General features: G+C 46.8%; 1 protein-coding gene across 9 annotated transcripts in view; it reads left to right on the top strand.

The window, feature by feature from the left end:
• The first annotated feature begins 367 nt into the window (after positions 1 to 367).
• LOC119621948 (protein FAM153A-like) overlaps positions 368 to 17069 on the top strand; it is a 64782-nt gene continuing 48080 nt past the window's right edge. For 7 of the 9 annotated variants that reach the window (XM_073014132.1, XM_073014134.1, XM_073014129.1 and 4 more), the window contains exons 1-10: positions 1763 to 3918; positions 4380 to 4404; positions 6560 to 6630; positions 7091 to 7115; positions 9102 to 9172; positions 9606 to 9636; positions 11577 to 11644; positions 12111 to 12135; positions 14576 to 14646; positions 15108 to 15132. In XM_073014132.1, the coding sequence (XP_072870233.1) occupies positions 3757 to 3918; positions 4380 to 4404; positions 6560 to 6630; positions 7091 to 7115; positions 9102 to 9172; positions 9606 to 9636; positions 11577 to 11644; positions 12111 to 12135; positions 14576 to 14646; positions 15108 to 15132 (574 nt within the window). In that variant the 5' untranslated portion in view covers positions 1763 to 3756. Of the gene's footprint in view, positions 1282 to 1701; positions 1733 to 1762; positions 3919 to 4379; positions 4405 to 6559; positions 6631 to 7090; positions 7116 to 9101; positions 9173 to 9605; positions 9637 to 11576; positions 11645 to 12110; positions 12136 to 12569; positions 12674 to 14575; positions 14647 to 15107; positions 15133 to 17069 lie in introns of those variants that run through there. The other 2 variants (XM_073014135.1, XM_073014136.1) reach the window with 2 other exon arrangements.

Genomic DNA, 17069 nt, shown 5'->3' with positions numbered 1-17069 from the left:
CAGAGAGAGTTGCCAGGCATTTGGTCTTAAGTGATGGGGTATTCCTCACCTCCTGGTCAAAAGCAAGGAACATTCAGGGACATTCTATTGTATTTAATGAGATCATCACCACAAACATTAGACATGTTCCAATTCAGTATCACACATACCCAAGACACAGGACCTAACAAAATTTCAAGGAGCCTGTTGGCTGTTATTTCGGTGCCCATCTCCTCTCCTGGAATCTTCTGCACAACTGGGTTAGAAAGGGTCAGCACCCCTGCCTGCTGCCCCCCAGGAAGTGCTGTCCCAGTCCTGGGGCCAGTGTGAGCATGAGCAGCAGCGGACCCCATGACACACACACATTGACAGGAGGAGCAGAAGGACAAACATCACAGGCCAAGGAGGGGTCATGTTTAAATGGTAGGATAATTCAGTGTTTTCATCTTGATTTAGTCTTCTTTAAAACAAAACGTTACTGAATGCATAGAACATTTTGGCTAGAATTAAATCTCTTCTTTCAAGAAATGTTGCTTTTTATCTTGTTTAAAATGTTCTGGCCGGGCATTTTGGGTGGCCAAAGCAGTCGAATCACTTGAGGTCAGCAGTTCAAGACCAGCCTGACCAACATGGAGAAACCCAGTCTCTACTAAAAATACAGAACTAGCTGCACATGGTGGCACATGCCTGTAATCCCAGCTACTCTGGAGGCTGAGGCAGGAGAATTGCTTGAACCTGGGAGGCTGATGTTGCAGTGAGCCGAGATCACACCATTACACTCCAGCCTGGGCAACAAGAGAAAAAGTCCGTCTCAAAAAAAAAAAAATTTTTTTTCTAGAAGCGATGAAAAACACAGCAACAGGACATGTGGATCCTGCGAAGAAAATGATCTCAAGGGGATCAAGAAGGGAGGGCAAATTAGCTCAGGTCAGATTAGGAAGGAGGAGCCCTATAGGGAAACACTGTGTGGTGGGCCCTGTTTGAGATGGGTTAGTTCATGTGCAAGAGGTTGCCTTAGCTAGAGGACCAAGGCCCTGTCTTCTGTGGCCTTCCTGATGCCTTCCTTCACCACTTGCCTTCCCTCACCACCATGGAGGATGGACCGGCAGAGGCTGAGCCTGTGCTGTGAACACACCTTTCCACACACGCCAGCCCCGGGTCCACAACTCCAAGACCACCTGAGGGATTCAGTCAGTGGAGCTCATGTGCTTATAGTGACTCTGTTTCCCAGGTAACCTGGAAGATCTGGAGGAGGATGTGCCAGAACAGACATCCTCGGAGGAAGCCTCAGGGGTTCACATGGTAAAGTCTTCTTTTTTCCTCTGAAATGGAAATTTTATTTCTCTCTGTTTCAATTGAATTAAGATGTATACATCTTACCATGTACATTATAGGTGACTTACAGAATTTCTTGGTGGGCAAATGTCAAGAGTTCATTATCAACTAAAACATGGTTACAGATGGCATCCGCATTTACAGACTGTATGTCAGCAGGCATTTTCCTCAAGAGAAATGCCTTCTTCTTGAGAAGTATTTGGAATTGTCAAACAAAAACATTGGAAAATCTTGTAGAAAAATCTTGTGCCTTACAATGAATGTCTTCTAGATATTGGGGCCATTGTCTCAACCACTATTTTCCATCGGTTTTTTTAGTGTCAAGAAAAGACCTATGCATGCAAGAGACAGCATGGTCTGACCTCACAGTGTTTTCTTTTTCTCTAGATGCAGGTGGACCCAGCCACACTGGCAAAAGGTACGTATTCTGGGGTCATCTCTTTGTTAAGGCTTGAAATCTTAGTGTTGCAAAGGTGGCGCTGTTTGCCCTAGGGTGTGAGTGGCAGGACGAGCACTTGCCTTCCTAGGAGGATGGAGGGTGACTCATGTATTACGAGGTGGGGAGAGACAAATGTGACTGTGGGACAGCAGAGGCTCCAGGATGTCCCCATTGAACCCACCGTGGAAAAAGGTTGGTTGGCTGCCTGTTTCTGAAGGCTTTTGCAAAACAAGTGAATGCATTTGGTTTCGGTCAATAGGAATAGAACCTGAACCAAGTACAGCCTGCGTTTTTTCTTGGGAGTATGCATTTGGTGGAAACTTATGTGTATATATTGAATTTAATTGCTGTGTAGGTGTCAATACTTACCCCACATTTTAAAACAATCAGGCTGGTGTGATTTTAAAATGTCCCTCGCTAACCTCAGAAACTTATCTCTTCATAACCGAATTCTCCTAGTCATGTTTAATCTCTAGAATACAGTTTCTGTGTGGTACTCGGGGGCTTCCTGCTGAGTGATTAAAGGTAGAAATCCGTGTTACCAACATTGAGGCCCTAGGAATTCACAGGCAGCTGCCCACTGGGCTCTATGAGGGAGAGAGCAGGCTACAGCCTTGGCCTGGGCCTGCAGAGGAACATGATTTGGAGGAGCAGAAGGCAGGCATGAGGGCAGCAAAGCCATGGGGGACGCCGAGGTGCAACATCAGGAGAGTCAGTTCCACATCATCACCTGGGCGTGGGCGGAATGTTCACGCCTCGTCTGAAGGAGGCGTTGAGCTCCAACTTCATGACTGGCCTGAACATTGGCCGTCTTCCTAAGAGCCTGGTCATAGGAGCTCCTTCCTTGTTTCTGGTCTTCTCCATCTTCCTGTGTGTTGATGGCAATGGCACCACCAGAGATTAGTGAGAGACAGAGAACAGGAGTGAGTTCCTGAAATATTCAGCTTAGCCCAGAGAGAACATGATCAGCAGGGACGGATTGAGGGTCAGTCCAGACACGGAGTAGTTTCCATGCTTGATCTCCCTGTGGCTGGGACAAAGAACAGCTTCTGGGAGTCTCTGGACAGCTGATCCTTGTGTAGCTATTATTGGCCAACAGTGGCCTGGCCCAGAGTTCCGTTTTACTGGAGGGAAGCCTCAGCTCCCAGGCTGAGCAGCTGCCCCAGTGCTGGTGTCAGAGGAGGTGAGGAGACCCTGCTCTAAGGCAGGCTGAGCCCAAGAAAGGGAGAGGGGCTGCCCTGGTGTTAGGTTGTCCTTTCTACTTTCCAATGTGACCCATAAGACATCAGTTTCTCTGTATCTCTGAGACAGCCTTGCAATCATCAGTCCAAAAGTCTGTTGTCTCCTACTCATAGGTGGAGGAATCCTGGCCATGGCAGGTCACGGGAGGGCAGGGACTTGTGTCCTCCTCATTCCTTCTCATCTCAGAGCTCAGTCCTGGGCAGCCCATCTTGGGCCCCAGTGATGTTCCAATGCCTGCATTCCTGTTCTGAAATCTAGCACAAGTGTGGCAAGGCTTTCTGCTCTTTTTCTGTAGTCTCTGAGTTCCCACGCTTACCCAGGGGCCTGCGTGGGTTCTAATCCAGGGTCAGGGGAGAAGAGTGTGTGCTCCTCAAACAGTGAGGTTTTCTCTTCTCTGCTCCTGCGGTTCTGCTTTTGTCTTCTGAAGTAGGCACGGAATGATTACAATAATAAATTTTGTATATGTTTTGCCACAATAATGTCTGAAGTTCAATAAAAGGGATGGAAAGTGAAGGAGAAGCATATGTAGACCCAGGAAAGACAAATGACATTGTCACATTTCAACAGGAAAGTGGAAATTTCCTAGGCCTCTAAATGCGTAGGGGAAGGATGAGACACTGCCACGGCATCGGCAGTGCGTGTCTGTGCTGCTAAGGCTCTGTCTTCCATGGCTTTCCTGATGGTCTCACTGACCTTTCTTCATCACCAAGGAGGATGTTCTGGCAGGAGTTCCGTTTTTGCAGTTAACCCCCCTTGTCTACATGTGCCAGCCCCGTGTTTTTAGCACCCGAGTCTCCCTGACGGGTTCCTTCAGTGCACCCAACATGCTGACAATGACTCCGTGTTTCCTAGAGCGTGACGAAGACTTGTTGTGTGAGCATCCGCTCAAGATACTATCTGAGATGTTACGAGGCTTTTTTAAGGTAAAGTCTGTTTTGTTTATCTGAGGTGGGAATTTTGTTTCTCTTGGTTTCCATATAAATTGAAGTAAGATATGATAATCTTTCCACGTACAGTATGGATGACTTACAGAAATTCTTTATGGGCAGCTGAAGATGAGACTTTATTACCCAGAAGAATGAATTCAAGATGACATTTGTAGGTGACAGGTTCACCTAAAACCTCTATGGCAGTAAGCATTTTCCATGGAAGTTCGTTCTTCTTGAAAAGAATGGTGAACATGCAGTGAAAATAAACTTGAAAATCGGGCACAAAAATCTTGTGCCTTTGCACATGTCCTCTAGGCTTTATTTGGGGCCCTTGTGTTGACTGTTTTCACTATTTCCATTGGGTTTTCTAATGTCAACAAGTGCAGTAGAGACCTGTGCACACAGGACACGGTGTGGTCTGACTCTTGTAATGTTTTTCTTTTCTCTAATTGCAGAAGAGCTTTGACGTAGAGACAGAAGGTATGTAATCTGGGATAGCTTTTTTAAAAATTGTTTTTATTTTACTTGAAAGTCTGGGATGCGTGTGTAGAATGGCACGTTTGTTTCATAGGTATAAATGTGGTGGTTTGCTGCACCTATCAACACGTCATCTAGGTTTACTGCTCAGCATGCATTACATATTTATACTAATGCTCTCCCTCGCCTTGCCCCCCACGCTCCAGGAATTGCTTTTTTGCTAAGGAAATACCTTATTTTTTCAGAACAATGGCACTTTTTACCATGCATTTGGTGGAGAATTTCTCTGGAGCTTCCTAACAGAAATGAGGTTTTAGGCAGTTTGGTATAAAAAACAGTAAGACTTCGGTACAGAATTGTGACCATCTTTCTGTAGTCTCCGCAGGAAGTGGTGTCCCGTACATGAAAGAGGGTGGTGTGCATCAGGTTTGGGAGGTGTGGAGGAGAGAGTCTGTGGGTGGTGATTGTGTCTTTCAGAGTCTTTGTGCATGTTCCTAGCACAACACAAGGATTAATGTTTGTTTGTTTTTTTAACTAATCCATCACCCGGCACACTTTACGTAAATCAGCCCATTCATTCTCCACCACAGTTGTCTGAAGTTAAGTTTAATATCCCCAGTCATCAGATACTGGTTGGGCAGGGATGAATTTCTCAACATCTGGCTTTCTCAGTAGAGGAGGCAAATGGGAAATCAGCAGCGGGTGGAAGGTTGATTCTATGGGCTGCTGTCCAGTATGGATCTCACAGCCCTGGTATAACTCATCAGTCTGGCAGACTTTGAGCACCTGGGTGTGCATGTGGACGTTTGATGGCGTATAGAATTCTAAGCACTGTCTGTCCTCACAGGATGGTCTCAGTGGTTGCATAACCCGGGATTAGAGTTGGGATGTTTTACAGTGGACTTTGGTGTGGTCAGAAATGTGAAACACACACGGCGAGGTCACAGGCTTTTCGTTTGGTGGTTGTGTTATTCCTCAGATCCTATTTAAAAGCAGAGAACAGGCTGGGTGTGGTGGCTCACGCCTGTAATCCCAGCACTTTGGGAGGCCAAGGCGGGTGAATCACTTGAGGTCAGGGGTTTGAGACCAGCCTGGCTAACACTGTCTCTACTAAAAACACAAAAATTAACTGAGTGTGGTGGCAGTTGCCAGTAATCCCAGCTACCCAGGAGGCTGAGGCAGGAGAATCACTTGTACCTGGGAGATGGGGGTTGCGGTGAGCCTAGATCATGCCACTGCACTCTAGCCTGGGCAACAGAGTGAAATTTTGTCTCAAGAAGAAAAAACGGAGGACATTCCGGGACACAGTCTATTCTATTTAATAACACGATTGCCACAAGTGTCACATATGCCCTAACTCAGCCCACACAACCAAGACTCAGTGCAGAATAGGCACTCAAGGAAGAACTAGGGTGTTATTCTGACGTCCATCTCCCCCGGTGGAATTTCCTGCATAGCTAGTTTGGAGAGTGTTAGCGTCCCCACCTCCTGCCCCCCATGATGGGTTGTCCTGGTGTTGGAGCCAACGTGAGCATGAGCAGCAACTGATTTCACAGACACATACATTGTGTTGAAAAGGAAGAGCGGAAGGGCAAATATGCTAAGTGCGTGCCATCTTTCAATGATAGGATAGTTGAATATTTTAAAATCCTGGTTTAATTCTCTTTGAATCAAAGGTTCAGAGAAGTCATAACTTTTTTGACTAGAATTAAATTTTTTTTGAAGAAAGGTGGCTTTTTATGCAGCACAAAATGTTTCGGGTTGGAGAATGATGATCAGCAGCACCTGTGGATGCTGTGGGGGAAATGACCTCAGAAGGGATGATGAAGGGAGGGCAAGTTAGCTCAGGTCAGATTAGGAAGGAGGAACCTGACACGCTGTAGGGAGGGTCGCCTGCCCCGTGTCCTGTGCCCTCTTTGAGATCAGCTGTGTCTCATTGCTGAACTTGCCTTAGCTAGAGGACCAAGGCTCTGTTTCCCATGGCTTTCCTCATGGTCTCATTTGCCTGCCTTCACCACCAAGGAGGATGGGCCTACAGCTCCGTCTGTGGTAACCCACCTTCTTCACACATGCCAGCCTCATGTCCACACCACCCAATACAACCCGAGGAATTTTCTCAGCAGAATCCATGTGGTGACACTTACCCTATGTCTCCTAGATCCTCAAGAGGACCTCGCAGCAGAACATCCACGTGAGGCACCCGTTGAGAGGGTCCTCTCTGTTATCAACGTAAGTTCTTCTTTCTTTATCTGAAAGGGGAAATTCATTTTCCTAGGTTTCTTTCAATTTCACTTGCATAAAGATAGGAAAACTTTACTACCATGTACATTATAGATGCCTTAGAGAATTTCTTGGTGGGAAAATGTAAAATGAGAATTCTTTACCAACTAATAACTAATTCAAGATGGCATTCTTGGATGACAGCTTCAGTTACAAACTATGTCAGCAAGCATTTTCATCAGGAGGAAAACCTTCTTGAAAATACTGAATTTACCACCAAAATTAACTTTAAAATCTTGCACAAAAACCTGGTGACTTTGTACAAGTGTTTTCTGGGCTTTATTTTTGTGGCCGTTGCCTCCACCAGAATTTCCCATCTGGCTTTCTAATAGCACTACGTTAAGAAAAGACCTGTGTACAAGGACAGCACGATCTTACCCTCACAGTGTTTTCCTTTCTCTAAACTCAGGCGGAGGCATTCACAGAGACAAATGGTACGTATTCTGGGATCACCTATTTGGTAAGGAAAAATCTTAATGTTAAGAAAGGTGACACATTCTTGCCTGGTTTTTCGGGAGAACCATTCTCGTTGGAGCTTTGTACTGGAAATGAGGTTAGGGCAGAAATTACTGAGTGTACTGAAGAGGGGTGATCATCCTACGTGGTGCCTGTTAGCTGCAGTGTCGTTTTTATGACATCGAATGAGGTGCATCAGGGTGGGAGGTGTAAGGAGTCTGTGTAGAATGATTATGAGTTTCTTTGGGAGGATGTGTACATTTCTCCAGAAAGCATGTTTCCATGTGCAGAACTCTACACAAAAATGAGTGTGGTAAGTAAAAATCCCATTACCACTGCACACCGTGCGTAAATCAGCCCATTGGTCCTCCACCACGGCTGTAGCTGAAGGGCAGTTGGAGATCCCCAGTACTCAGGTGGAGATAGTGCAGAGATGAATTTGCCAAGCTCTTTGTCTCCTCAGTGGAGGAGGCAGAGGTGCACTCAGGAGTGGGTGGAAGGTGATGCCATGGGCTACTACTCGGCAGTAATCACGTGGTTCTGGTATAATTTGTCATTATGGCAGAGAGCTTGAGCACCTAGGTGTGCAGATGAAATCTGGATAGCCTTCAGAAATCCCAAATACTGTCTCTCACATAGGATTGTCTCAATGGTCACATAACTCAGTGTAGGGATAAGTACATTTTACAGTGGACTTTGGTGTGGTCACAAATGGGAAACAGACATTGAGAGGTCAGGCTTTTGGCTGCAGTGCTGTGTTAATTTTCTCATCTCCTGGTGAAAAGCAGAAAATGATCAGACATATTATATTGTATTTAATGAGATAATCACCACAATCCTTACATGTGCTGCAGTTCAGCACGCACACCCAAGACACCGCACCAAATAAGAACGGAAGGAACAACTTGAGTGTTACCCTGGTACTCATCTTCTCGCTGGAATCTTCTACAGAGCTGGGTTAGAGAGGGTCAGCGCCCCCACCTGCTGCCCCCCAGGGTGGGCTGTCCTAGGGCTGGAGCCAGTGTGAGCATGAGCAGCAGCAGGCCCCACGGCACACACACACTGTGTTAAAAGGAAAGGCCGAAGGACAAACATCACATGCCAAGTAGGAGTCGTCTGTAAATGGTACGATAATTGAGTATTTTCAAATCTCGGTTTGGTCTTCTTTAAAACAAAAGGTTAGTGAATATAGAGAATATTTTAGCTAGAATTGAGTCTCCTCTTTGAAGAAAGGTTGCTTTTTATCTAGTACAAAATGTTCTGTCCGGCCACGGTGTCTGACACCTGTAGTCCCAGCATGGTGGGAGGCCGAGACGGGTGGGTCACCTGAGGTCGGGAGTTCGAAACCAGAGTGACCAACATGGAGAAAACCCGTCTCTACTAAAAATACAAAATTAGCCTGGCGTGGTGATGCATGTCTGTAATCCCAGCGACTCAGAAGGCTGAGGCTGGAGAATCGCTTGAACCTGGGAGGCTGAGGTTGTGGTGAGTTGAGATCGTGCCATTATACTTCAGCCTGCGCAATAAGAGTAAAACTCCATCTGAAAAAAAGGAAAAGGTTCTAGGAGGGACAAAACACACACTGCAGGACATGTGGATCCTGGGGAGGAAATGACCTCGAGGGGATCGAGAAGGCAGGACAAGTTAGCTCAGGTCAGATTAGGAAGGAGGAGCCCTGGATGCTGCAGGGAAACACTGTGTGGTGGGCCCTGTTTGAGATGGGTTAGTTCATGTGCAAGAGGTTGCCTTAGCTAGAGGACCAAGGCCCTGTCTTCTGTGGCCTTCCTGATGCCTTCCTTCACCACTTGCCTTCCCTCACCACCATGGAGGATGGACCGGCAGAGGCTGAGCCTGTGCTGTGAACACACCTTTCCACACACGCCAGCCCCGGGTCCACAACTCCAAGACCACCTGAGGGATTCAGTCAGTGGAGCTCATGTGCTTATAGTGACTCTGTTTCCCAGGTAACCTGGAAGATCTGGAGGAGGATGTGCCAGAGCAGACATCCTCGGAGGAAGCCTCAGGGGTTCACATGGTAAAGTCTTCTTTTATCCTCTGAAATGGAAATTTTATTTCTCTCGATTTCTCTCTTGTTTCAATGGAACTAAGATGTATACATCTTACCATGTACATTATAGGTGACTTACAGAATTTCTTGGTGGGCAAATGTCAGAGTTCATTATCAACTAAAACATGGTTTCAGATGGCATCCGCATTTACACACTGTGTGTCAGCAGGCATTTTCCTCAAGAGAAATGCCTTCTTCTTGAGAAGTATTTGGAATTGTCAAACAAAAACATTGGAAAATCTTGTAGAAAAATCTTGTGCCTTTCCACGAATGTCTTCTAGATATCGGGGCCATTTTCCCAACCACTGTTTACTATGTGTCTTTTTAATGTCAGCAAGTGAAGACCTGTGCACCCAGGAGACAGCCTGGTCTGACCTCACAGTGTTTTCTTTTTCTCTAGATGCGAGTGGACCCAGCCACACTGGCGAAGAGTACGTATTCGGGGGTCGTCTCTTTGTTGAGGTTTGAAACCTCAGTGTTGCGAAGGTGGCTCTGTTTCACCTGCATTTGCTCAAGGGCCTCTCTTGTTTGAGCTTCCTGTAGAAATGAGATTTGGGAAGTTCGGTTTAAAAAATACGAAGAGTCAGGCTGGGCGCAATGGCTTATGCGTGTAGTCCCAGCACTTTGAGAGGCCGAGACGGGTGAATCATCTGATGTCGGGAGTTTGAGACCAGCCTCACTAACATTGAGAAACCCTGTCTCTGCTAAAAATTTAAAATTAGCCGGGCGTGGTGGTGCATGCCCCTAATCCCAGCTACTCAGGAGTCTGAGGCAGGAGAATCAATGGAGCCCAAGAGGTGGAGGTTGCAATGAGCCAAGATTGTGACATTGAAATCCATCCTGGCAACAAGAGTGAAACTCTGTGTCAAAAAACACAAAAACAAAAAACTAAGAGTCCAGTAAACGACTCTAACCATGGTACTGTCATCCCAGGAAGCACCAGTGTCATATAAGGTGCGGCGCTACGTCAGGGTTTGCAGGGACAGAGGAGCGAGTCTATATGGAATGATTGTGGATGTGTGGGAGCGTGTGTGCATTTCCCCAGAAAACATACTCCCATGTTCACAGCACAACACAAGCATCAGTGTTCAAGGAAAATTCCATCACCACTGCACAGTTTACATAAATCAACCCATTCATCATCCACCACAGCTGTCCCTGAAGATAAATTTACCATCCCCCGTCCTCAGATGGGCATGGTGCAGAGACGAATTTCCCAAGCTCTTGTTCTTTTAAATGGAAGAGGCACATGTGACCTTGGGAATGAGTGGAAGGTTAATGCCATGGGCTACTACCCGGAATTTGTCACAAAGCCCTGGTATAATTTCTTGCTGGGCCAGGTTGTTCCAGCACTTCTGTGTGCGTGTGGGAGAATGAAAACCTATTTGGATCCCAAACACTGTCATGACTGGGTGGTGTCAGTGGTCAGCTCACCCAGGGTTGGTTTGAGCAGGTACATTGTACAGTGGGCTTCAGTATGATCATTAACATAAAACAGAGTCCACAGGCTTTTGGTCTACAGCGGTGAGGTCGTTCCTCAGCTCCTGTTGGAAAGCAGACAGTGATGAGTGGCATATTCTATTGTATTTAATGAAATTATCACTGCACATCTTAGAAATTCAGTAGAACCCAATCCCAAGACACGGCATCCCATAAAATCTCAAGGATCAACCTGGGTGTTAGCCTGGCACCCATTTTCCCTGCTGGAATCTCCTGCATAGCTGGGCTGGAGAGGGTCAGTGCCTCGCCCCCGTCCCCCTCGCTGCTCCCATGACAGGCTGTCCCGGTGCTGGAGTCAGTGTGAGCATGAGCAGCAGTGAACCCCACGGGGCACACACTTTGCGTTAAAAAGGAAGAGTGGAAGGACAAATCTCACAGGCTAGGTAGGGGTCATCTTTAAATGGTAGGATAATTGGGTATTTTCAAATCTTGGTTTAATTGCCTCATCACAAACAGTTAATGAAATCTTTTGGCTAGATTTAAATCTTTTTCAAGAAAGGTTGCTTCTTATTCAGTACAAAACCTGGAAGTGGTGATATACAGAGCAGCAGCACATGTGCGTTCTGAGGAGGAAATGACTTTGGCAGGGATCAATAAGAGGGCACTTGAGCTCAGGTCAGATTAGGAAGGAGGAGCCCTAAGAGGCTGCCAGGGACACACAGCCTGCACTATGTGGTGTGCGCTGTTTGAGATTGGCTATTTCACGTTTACGAGGTGGCCTGGAGCTAGAAAGCCAAAGGCCCTGATTCCCTCTCTTCCCTGCCTCTATCCTGTTCTGCTGTCCTCCTCCCCCACCCACCTCAAGCAATGTTACTGAATTGTTCGTGAGCAACACCACCAAGGTGCTGACGGTCACTCTGTGTCCTCCTAGTTCCGCCGGGACATCTGCAGGCGTGGTCCAGTGACAGCGAAGACGAGGAGGACCCAGAGGATGTGGAGGTCAGGCCGCCTGGATTTGTCTGAGAAAAACTGCTGCTTTCTTAGCTTTATTTTATTTGGATGAAATTAAGATACGAGAATGTGACAACATATATCTTAGATTAGTTACCCAATGTCCTTGGGAGGAGCTTTAAGTGAGAGTCTGTTCCCCACTGAGGGTTGACTTAATACAGAGGGAGAAAGTGACAGCATCCACCACACATTGTGGGGCAGTGAGCTTGTGCCTTTACCAACTTTGTTCTCTTTCGAACAAAATCACTTACTGGCCAACCAACATGGACTTGAGAGGAAACGTCCTCTGAGAAAAATGTGTCTTTACTGTGATTCGATTTGCTCTGTTCTTTTGGGTTCCTTTGAACACTGGTTTCCATCTTGTTTTCTAATGTCACTAAGTGAAGAAAAGTCCTGTGCACACAGGACACAGCAGGGTCTGATGCTCATAGCAATTTATTTTCTGTCTTTACAGAGATCCTCAGGAGTTACAGAAAAGGGTACGTATTGCAGAAGCCCTCCCATCCTGATGAGTCACCCAGATGACGAGGAATGTGCCACGGTCTCGCTGGCCTTCCTGTGGACAGGCAGCCTGAGTGGAGCTTCCTCTCATGGATGAGGACCTAGGCTGTGATGGGAGGGAGGGATGGTTGTTGTAGATAGAGCATGATGGTCACATTCTGCAGTCCCTGGGAGCAACTGCATTCTCTGAGCATGGGGTGAGCTTGTGCGCATTGATTTGCTGCGTGTCTTTTTGAATTCACGTGGTGAGTGTCCAAAATACATAATGTCAAGGTCACGTAGAGGCCCAGCCTCTATCCCTCAGCCTAGTCTGGTTTCCGTGTTCTGTGCTCAGGAAACACAGCATCATGAAAAGGTAACCAAAGGGCTTGCCCTAGGGTGTGAGTGGCAGGACGAGCACTTGCCTTCCTAGGAGGATGGAGGGTGACTCATGTATTACGAGGTGGGGAGAGACAAATGTGACTGTGGGACAGCAGAGGCTCCAGGACGTCCCCATTGAACCCACCGTGGACAAAGGTTGGTTGGCTGCCTGTTTCTGAAGGCTTTTGCAAAACAAGTGAATGCATTTGATTTCGGTCAATAGGAATAGAACCTGAACCAAGTACAGCCTGCGTTTTTTCTTGGGAGTATGCATTTGGTGGAAACTTATGTGTATATATTGAATTTAATTGCTGTGTAGGTGTCAATACTTACCCCACATTTTAAAACAATCAGGCTGGTGTGATTTTAAAATGTCCCTTGCTAACCTCAGAAACTTATCTCTTCATAACCGAATTCTCCTAGTCATGTTTAATCTCTAGAATACAGTTTCTGTGTGGTACTCGGGGGCTTCCTGCTGAGTGATTAAAGGTAGAAATCCGTGTTACCAACATTGAGGCCCTAGGAATTCACAGGCAGCTGCCCACTGGGCTCTATGAGGGAGAGAGCAGGCTACAGCCTTGGCCTGGGCCTGCAGAGGAACATGATTTGGAGGAGCAGAAGGCAGGCATGAGGGCAGCAAAGCCATGGGGGACGCCGAGGTGCAACATCAGGAGAGTCAGTTCCACATCATCACCTGGGCGTGGGCGGAATGTTCACGCCTCGTCTGAAGGAGGCGTTGAGCTCCAACTTCATGACTGGCCTGAACATTGGCCGTCTTCCTAAGAGCCTGGTCATAGGAGCTCCTTCCTTGTTTCTGGTCTTCTCCATCTTCCTGTGTGTTGATGGCAATGGCACCACCAGAGATTAGTGAGAGACAGAGAACAGGAGTGAGTTCCTGAAATATTCAGCTTAGCCCAGAGAGAACATGATCAGCAGGGACGGATTGAGGGTCAGTCCAGACACGGAGTAGTTTCCATGCTTGATCTCCCTGTGGCTGGGACAAAGAACAGCTTCTGGGAGTCTCTGGACAGCTGATCCTTGTGTAGCTATTATTGGCCAACAGTGGCCTGGCCCAGAGTTCCGTTTTACTGGAGGGAAGCCTCAGCTCCCAGGCTGAGCAGCTGCCCCAGTGCTGGTGTCAGAGGAGGTGAGGAGACCCTGCTCTAAGGCAGGCTGAGCCCAAGAAAGGGAGAGGGGCTGCCCTGGTGTTAGGTTGTCCTTTCTACTTTCCAATGTGACCCATAAGACATCAGTTTCTCTGTATCTCTGAGACAGCCTTGCAATCATCAGTCCAAAAGTCTGTTGTCTCCTACTCATAGGTGGAGGAATCCTGGCCATGGCAGGTCACGGGAGGGCAGGGACTTGTGTCCTCCTCATTCCTTCTCATCTCAGAGCTCAGTCCTGGGCAGCCCATCTTGGGCCCCAGTGATGTTCCAATGCCTGCATTCCTGTTCTGAAATCTAGCACAAGTGTGGCAAGGCTTTCTGCTCTTTTTCTGTAGTCTCTGAGTTCCCACGCTTACCCAGGGGCCTGCGTGGGTTCTAATCCAGGGTCAGGGGAGAAGAGTGTGTGCTCCTCAAACAGTGAGGTTTTCTCTTCTCTGCTCCTGCGGTTCTGCTTTTGTCTTCTGAAGTAGGCACGGAATGATTACAATAATAAATTTTGTATATGTTTTGCCACAATAATGTCTGAAGTTCAATAAAAGGGATGGAAAGTGAAGGAGAAGCATATGTAGACCCAGGAAAGACAAATGACATTGTCACATTTCAACAGGAAAGTGGAAATTTCCTAGGCCTCTAAATGCGTAGGGGAAGGATGAGACACTGCCACGGCATCGGCAGTGCGTGTCTGTGCTGCTAAGGCTCTGTCTTCCATGGCTTTCCTGATGGTCTCACTGACCTTTCTTCATCACCAAGGAGGATGTTCTGGCAGGAGTTCCGTTTTTGCAGTTAACCCCCCTTGTCTACATGTGCCAGCCCCGTGTTTTTAGCACCCGAGTCTCCCTGACGGGTTCCTTCAGTGCACCCAACATGCTGACAATGACTCCGTGTTTCCTAGAGCGTGACGAAGACTTGTTGTGTGAGCATCCGCTCAAGATACTATCTGAGATGTTACGAGGCTTTTTTAAGGTAAAGTCTGTTTTGTTTATCTGAGGTGGGAATTTTGTTTCTCTTGGTTTCCATATAAATTGAAGTAAGATATGATAATCTTTCCACGTACAGTATGGATGACTTACAGAAATTCTTTATGGGCAGCTGAAGATGAGACTTTATTACCCAGAAGAATGAATTCAAGATGACATTTGTAGGTGACAGGTTCACCTAAAACCTCTATGGCAGTAAGCATTTTCCATGGAAGTTCGTTCTTCTTGAAAAGAATGGTGAACATGCAGTGAAAATAAACTTGAAAATCGGGCACAAAAATCTTGTGCCTTTGCACATGTCCTCTAGGCTTTATTTGGGGCCCTTGTGTTGACTGTTTTCACTATTTCCATTGGGTTTTCTAATGTCAACAAGTGCAGTAGAGACCTGTGCACACAGGACACGGTGTGGTCTGACTCTTGTAATGTTTTTCTTTTCTCTAATTGCAGAAGAGCTTTGACGTAGAGACAGAAGGTATGTAATCTGGGATAGCTTTTTTAAAAATTGTTTTTATTTTACTTGAAAGTCTGGGATGCGTGTGTAGAATGGCACGTTTGTTTCATAGGTATAAATGTGGTGGTTTGCTGCACCTATCAACACGTCATCTAGGTTTACTGCTCAGCATGCATTACATATTTATACTAATGCTCTCCCTCGCCTTGCCCCCCACGCTCCAGGAATTGCTTTTTTGCTAAGGAAATACCTTATTTTTTCAGAACAATGGCACTTTTTACCATGCATTTGGTGGAGAATTTCTCTGGAGCTTCCTAACAGAAATGAGGTTTTAGGCAGTTTGGTATAAAAAACAGTAAGACTTCGGTACAGAATTGTGACCATCTTTCTGTAGTCTCCGCAGGAAGTGGTGTCCCGTACATGAAAGAGGGTGGTGTGCATCAGGTTTGGGAGGTGTGGAGGAGAGAGTCTGTGGGTGGTGATTGTGTCTTTCAGAGTCTTTGTGCATGTTCCTAGCACAACACAAGGATTAATGTTTGTTTGTTTTTTTAACTAATCCATCACCCGGCACACTTTACGTAAATCAGCCCATTCATTCTCCACCACAGTTGTCTGAAGTTAAGTTTAATATCCCCAGTCATCAGATACTGGTTGGGCAGGGATGAATTTCTCAACATCTGGCTTTCTCAGTAGAGGAGGCAAATGGGAAATCAGCAGCGGGTGGAAGGTTGATTCTATGGGCTGCTGTCCAGTATGGATCTCACAGCCCTGGTATAACTCATCAGTCTGGCAGACTTTGAGCACCTGGGTGTGCATGTGGACGTTTGATGGCGTATAGAATTCTAAGCACTGTCTGTCCTCACAGGATGGTCTCAGTGGTTGCATAACCCGGGATTAGAGTTGGGATGTTTTACAGTGGACTTTGGTGTGGTCAGAAATGTGAAACACACACGGCGAGGTCACAGGCTTTTCGTTTGGTGGTTGTGTTATTCCTCAGATCCTATTTAAAAGCAGAGAACAGGCTGGGTGTGGTGGCTCACGCCTGTAATCCCAGCACTTTGGGAGGCCAAGGCGGGTGAATCACTTGAGGTCAGGGGTTTGAGACCAGCCTGGCTAACACTGTCTCTACTAAAAACACAAAAATTAACTGAGTGTGGTGGCAGTTGCCAGTAATCCCAGCTACCCAGGAGGCTGAGGCAGGAGAATCACTTGTACCTGGGAGATGGGGGTTGCGGTGAGCCTAGATCATGCCACTGCACTCTAGCCTGGGCAACAGAGTGAAATTTTGTCTCAAGAAGAAAAAACGGAGGACATTCCGGGACACAGTCTATTCTATTTAATAACACGATTGCCACAAGTGTCACATATGCCCTAACTCAGCCCACACAACCAAGACTCAGTGCAGAATAGGCACTCAAGGAAGAACTAGGGTGTTATTCTGACGTCCATCTCCCCCGGTGGAATTTCCTGCATAGCTAGTTTGGAGAGTGTTAGCGTCCCCACCTCCTGCCCCCCATGATGGGTTGTCCTGGTGTTGGAGCCAACGTGAGCATGAGCAGCAACTGATTTCACAGACACATACATTGTGTTGAAAAGGAAGAGCGGAAGGGCAAATATGCTAAGTGCGTGCCATCTTTCAATGATAGGATAGTTGAATATTTTAAAATCCTGGTTTAATTCTCTTTGAATCAAAGGTTCAGAGAAGTCATAACTTTTTTGACTAGAATTAAATTTTTTTTGAAGAAAGGTGGCTTTTTATGCAGCACAAAATGTTTCGGGTTGGAGAATGATGATCAGCAGCACCTGTGGATGCTGTGGGGGAAATGACCTCAGAAGGGATGATGAAGGGAGGGCAAGTTAGCTCAGGTCAGATTAGGAAGGAGGAACCTGACACGCTGTAGGGAGGGTCGCCTGCCCCGTGTCCTGTGCCCTCTTTGAGATCAGCTGTGTCTCATTGC

Source organism: Chlorocebus sabaeus, unplaced genomic scaffold (genome assembly GCF_047675955.1).
Source record: "Chlorocebus sabaeus isolate Y175 unplaced genomic scaffold, mChlSab1.0.hap1 unalloc_scaffold_299, whole genome shotgun sequence".
Taxonomy (NCBI): Eukaryota; Metazoa; Chordata; class Mammalia; order Primates; family Cercopithecidae; genus Chlorocebus; species Chlorocebus sabaeus.
The sequence above is the reverse complement of the archived record's forward strand: the minus strand, read 5'-3'. Positions and strand labels throughout refer to the sequence as shown.